Source organism: Charadrius vociferus, unplaced genomic scaffold (assembly GCF_000708025.1).
Source record: "Charadrius vociferus isolate BGI_N301 unplaced genomic scaffold, ASM70802v2 scaffold158, whole genome shotgun sequence".
Lineage (NCBI taxonomy): Eukaryota > Metazoa > Chordata > Aves > Charadriiformes > Charadriidae > Charadrius > Charadrius vociferus.
This window is the reverse complement of record NW_009661372.1, coordinates 5,280,866-5,286,026: the sequence shown is the minus strand read 5'-3', so window position 1 is coordinate 5,286,026 and position 5,161 is coordinate 5,280,866. Positions and strand designations below refer to the sequence as shown.

Sequence of the window (5,161 nt, the reverse complement as noted above, 5' to 3'; positions counted from 1 at the left end):
ATTTCCATTTCTTTATTTTCTTTCAAGTAATTTTACAAAGTACTGACATCTAACTCAGTGAACTATCTACATTACAACTCCCCATTTGAACTTCTGATTTTCTTTTATTCAAAAAGAAAAAAAACCTGCCACAAGCGCAATTATTCAAACAAGATAGAATGATGTTTCCACCAGGAGCACATCGCCTCCGGGTGATGACTTGGATCCAATCCCAAGATACATGCTGTTTTACAAAAGAAGTAGAGGGTTTTGCTGAGGCAACACAGGTAACTTGCAATGGTGCATGATACAGCCCAGGGAAAGCTGGAAACATACTTTGGATCTTTAGCAAAACCTTCACAATGAACATTAAAAAAAGCCAGGCATGCTGCTGCTACCCCACCCTAGTTTTTGCAATGGTACTGAAAAGGTTTCAGGACACACTTGCTGATATTTACACAATAATAATGTGCAAAGTATTGCGTCAAAGACAAAGATTATAACCCTCTCTCACCTTTCCTGACACTCGCACTAATTACTTCTTATTTATCTGAATTGTTTTTTCCAGAATATAACTGATTGTCTTTTATAGCGTAACACAATCAGAGCCTTTCATGTGAAAACCATTAGGCTTCTGTATGCATGAATGACTGAATCCCCTCAGTCTATAAATACGTCTTCCTTTGCGTTTCTTAAGTACAGTGTTCCCTTTCAAGTTATTCTGTGGAAACTAAACTAGACAAATACGCTCCCCCACATTAGTACAAGAAAATTTTTTTCTTTGTTTCCAAGTTTACAGTATTTAAACAATACTTACATAAACAGGATGGAGATCCACTCCGTACATTTCCAGGGATTTGGCCACCCCCAAGTAGTAAATAAAATTTTCTGTAAGAACTTTGCACTTTTGGTGGACAGGTACGCAACCGCTCCTACCTTTTATTTTAGACTGCTTTGTTTAGACTTTCAGCACTGTACTTCTGCTTGCTCCAAGTGAGACCAGACAGTAGGCACAAACTTTTACTAAATTCTCTGCTGTAAGATCCTACCACAGATATATGCTGCCAGATATACAATGTATGCCTACTACAGTGGCTTATCTTTTCCCTGCTGTCACAAATGCACTTCGGACTTTGTATTTTTAGTCTTAAATATGCAAAGTAACTTTTTTCCAGTAACTACCTGATTATTAATAAAGCAGAAATGGAATGATTGACTGGAGTACTATTTCCCCATAGCACTGCTGAAGCTACAAAGGATTTCTGAAAGTAGCACTCATGACTTCAGATAAAATATTCCTTTCTTCATAAAACCTTGCCTACAGGAAGCCACACCAACTGGTAACACCCAAGACTGCTACTGTGAAAACAAAGTTTGGAGTCTGTCTCAAGAGATTACCAGTTTCACAGACCCAGCTTGCCTTCCTATCTGCAAATATCAATTCATCAGTTAAAAACTACCATCACCTGCATGCTGGTAGGAAACAATAGGGGAAAACTGGCGGGGGGGGAAAATTCTGTCTACTAGGAACATATTTGACATCACTGATGAAGGATTTATTTTCGAAAAGAACAAAATGATGAAATAAATTCAAAACCTTCAACAGACTTATCCTCAGAATTTAATTTGTTCTTCCTTCAATAACCGCCATTGATACAGGAGCAAGACACTCTGTTGCAAGCCTGAAGTAACCGAAGCTGCATTATCGTCTTCACTCCTTTTTAATACTTCTGTGAGAGCTACTGGACTGTTATTGGGAAAGTACAGCACATCTTGTGAAAACATAAACTCTAAAAGATGCATCCGCTGCTTCACCCTCTGATTGTTCTCTTGGGGAAATACTTCACTGCATTTGCTGCCTTTCAAATTCATGGTGTGAAGCACAGCTCAACATCTGGACTCAAGACCCGGCAAAGTCCTGCAATATGCATATTCTTGCTTCTTGTGTCCCTCTTCTCTCCAGCCCAGCAACTACTTTCCAGGTTTTCCCAACTTTCTGTTATGCCTGACGAGGTAAAATACAAATCCAACACGAAAGATGTGAGGTATTCAAAATGCCTTCTTTGTATCTGGGAGATGAGCTGTTTCAGGTGTTAGCCCTTCTTTCCAAGGACTCCTGGAAAAGCAGCAGACCTGAAGCTTGTTAAGGGAAATCCCTTTTTCAAGAGATGGATTACCCAGTAGATCTGTGATTCATCTGTGTAGTCAGAACATGCAGAACGTTGGCTATTCAGCACATCAGTGTTGTCACATCTGACATGTCTTTTATCAACTTCTGCTATAAAATATTACTCCACAGCTTGATTTTTTTAACATCTTGTTGGTAGCTCTCAGAAATGTATGCAAAATGTTCACTGGAGTACTATTGTCTTACTGAGTTCCCAGGCAGGCTAAATATCAGCCCTGAGCAAAGCAGATTAACTCACTACTGAATTAGTGATAGAATCCAGCACCCATTTATATACCGCTGTGTTTCCTTACTGATCATACTTAGAAAAACGTTCATGTGCTTATCCCACTATTCTCACCTGTCTCTGAAAGTACCAGAAGGCTCAAATGTCAAACAGGTGTGTACATATCAATATTTTCACAATAATATATAATTTATAAGAAAGCATATTTGCAAAAAATATTAAAGGAAGTAAAGATGTGAGCTGGAGCTCCTGAAGGACGCAGATGGAAGAAGAAGGAAGAAGTCATCCCAAATGTAGGAGAAGAAAGAACACGCAGGGGAGAGAGGAATGTCTGGGACTGAAACAATTCCCACCATTTCCTAGGGTAAGTGGTTCATTTTTACCCTGTATGAAAACACAAATTCTACTCAGCGTCATACCACCTGGCAATACACCCCAAAACTAAAACAGCCTTTGCAGTTGGTAATGACAGAGCAGGCAATGTACCAGCCGTGCAGACAATGTGCACCACTCAGTTAGATGGACACAGAGCACCTGAGTGCCACCGATGGCCCTAAACAATACTGAAAGCTACTCTCAAAGCTAAGGATCTGGGGCATTTTAGCTCTCCTTATGCCCCTCTGACATCATGCCATATCGATGCAAAATACACGAACAGGTGACTTGTCGGGGATCAGTTCGTCCCAGATCTGCTCCAGTCTGGAAGAGGCAATGTCAGAGGGCCAATACGGGGTCTCCCTTTCGCACTGAGGGATCATATCCCTCCCCCAGCATGGCAAGTGTCTTCTTCCTCACGTGCAAGCCCTGAAGCCACTGCTTCCTCCTCCAGATGGGGATGGCAACATAAGGTCACCTCACCCTGCTATCTGACCTTGGGATTGCCATGCTGGTTTATAGACGGGACAACGATAGCAACAGGCAGGCTCCAGAGACTTGATGCAGTCAGATACTCCCCCCACCTCTGACGTCCCCCACCTTACTTGATTTAGAAACTTGCTCAAAAAACTGCATTCTGAATGAAGCCCCGAATAGCTATTGTGCCATGTAAAAAAACAGAGAGAGAACTTGCAGCCAAAACCAGTTTATCTGGACGTAACTATCAGAAGCAAGGTACACACAGTGACACAGTGGTCTTGCAAAAAGAAAAAAACAACCATTCAGACAGGGTTCTTAAAAAAAAAAAAAAAAAAAAAAAAAAAAAAAAAAACCCCAACCAAAACACCAAAACCCGTGCTTCCATGCTGAGTTCCAGAAAGGATAAAGAAGTTCTTCTAAACCATATCACAAACCTGTCCCTAAAATGTCTCTGGAAGGTGAGATAATTTGGGACATGCCCTCAGCCATTCTAGCTTCCAACTTCTTAACTAAGGAGATCACTGTCAGCTGTGCAGAAGTCAGTGCTAGAAGCGGTAATGAAGAGGGTCAGGCTGAACTAGCTATGAGTACACCTCAGTCTCACTCTCTTTTCTGATGCTGCTAAATCCCTGACACCTAACTGCAGCCAACCAGCAAAAGAGTATCAGCACTCTAGGTCAGTATGCATATAAAAACACTACATACAGAGTTAAGACAGTTATCACTCCTCTTTGCAACCACTGTTCCCTGGCTTCTGAACTGCATCTTCCAGTTATAAACTTTCTGAGGCAAATGGGTCTTAATCTGATTTACTACACTAATGACGACAGAAACTTGAGAGAAGAATGAAGGTTACTTAGTATCAGTGGCCTGATGCATAGCAATTCATCTCAAGTTTCATTTCTCAAACATAACCTCTGTGATGTTGAACCAGGCAAAACTCTCTGTGCCTCCATTTCTGTCTCTAGAACAGAAAAAACAGTACTATTTACTACACCAAAGGACCTGCAGTAAGGTTCCCTGCAATGCATCAATTACTATGGAGCAGTCAGGCAACCACACAGAAATAATTATTGAACAACAGACCCTCTTCCCTGAAAGAGAAAGCTCAGGTCAATGTGGCAACTGGCACACACTCCAATTACAGAGCTTTTTAGAGAACAGCTGTGTCTCCAAGTTAATACCTATTCTCATTAGACAAGGCACAAATAACACTAATATGCAAAACTACAGGCAAGAAATTACAGAATCACAGTATGGTTAGGGTTGGAAGGGACCTCTGGAGATCATCTAGTCCAACCCCCCCGCCAGAGCAGGGTCACCTACAACAGGTTGCACAGGACAGCGTCCAGGCGGGTTTTGAATGTCTCCAGAGTGGGAGACTCCACCACCTCTCTGGGCAGCCTGTTCCAGTGCTCCACTACCCTCAAGGTAAAGAAGTTCCTTCTCATGTTAAGATGGAACTTCCTATGTTCAAGTTTATGCCCATTACCCCTCGGTCCTATCACTGGGCACCACTGAAAAAAGACTGTTCCCGTCCCCCTGGCACCTCCCTTTAAGTATTGATAAGATCCCCCCTCAGTCTTCTTTTCTCTAGACTGAAAAGCCCCAAGTGCCTCAGCCTTTCTTCATAAGAGAGATGCTCCTCATCATCTCTGTAGCCCTTTGCTGGGCCCTCTCCAGCAGTTCCCTGTCCTTCTTGACCCAGGGAGCCCAGAACCGGACACGACACTCCAGATGTGGCCTCACCAGGGCAGAGCAGAGGGGGAGGATGACCTCCCTCGACCTGCTGGCCACACTCTTCTTGATGCACCCCAGGATGCCATTCGCCTTCTTGGCCACCAGGGCACATTGCTGGCTCATGGTCATCCTGTTGTCCCCCAGGACTCCCAGGTCCCTTTCCACGGAGTTGC

General features: G+C 42.8%; 1 protein-coding gene across 1 annotated transcript in view; it reads right to left on the bottom strand.

Annotated features, from left to right (window-relative positions):
- Nucleotides 1-5,161, bottom strand: part of EPB41L4A (erythrocyte membrane protein band 4.1 like 4A) — a 94,955-nt gene that overhangs the window by 56,699 nt on the left and 33,095 nt on the right. The window contains exon 7 of the mRNA XM_009893834.1: nt 797-908. Within this exon, the coding sequence (XP_009892136.1) occupies nt 797-908 (112 nt within the window). The remainder of the gene's footprint in view (nt 1-796; nt 909-5,161) is intronic.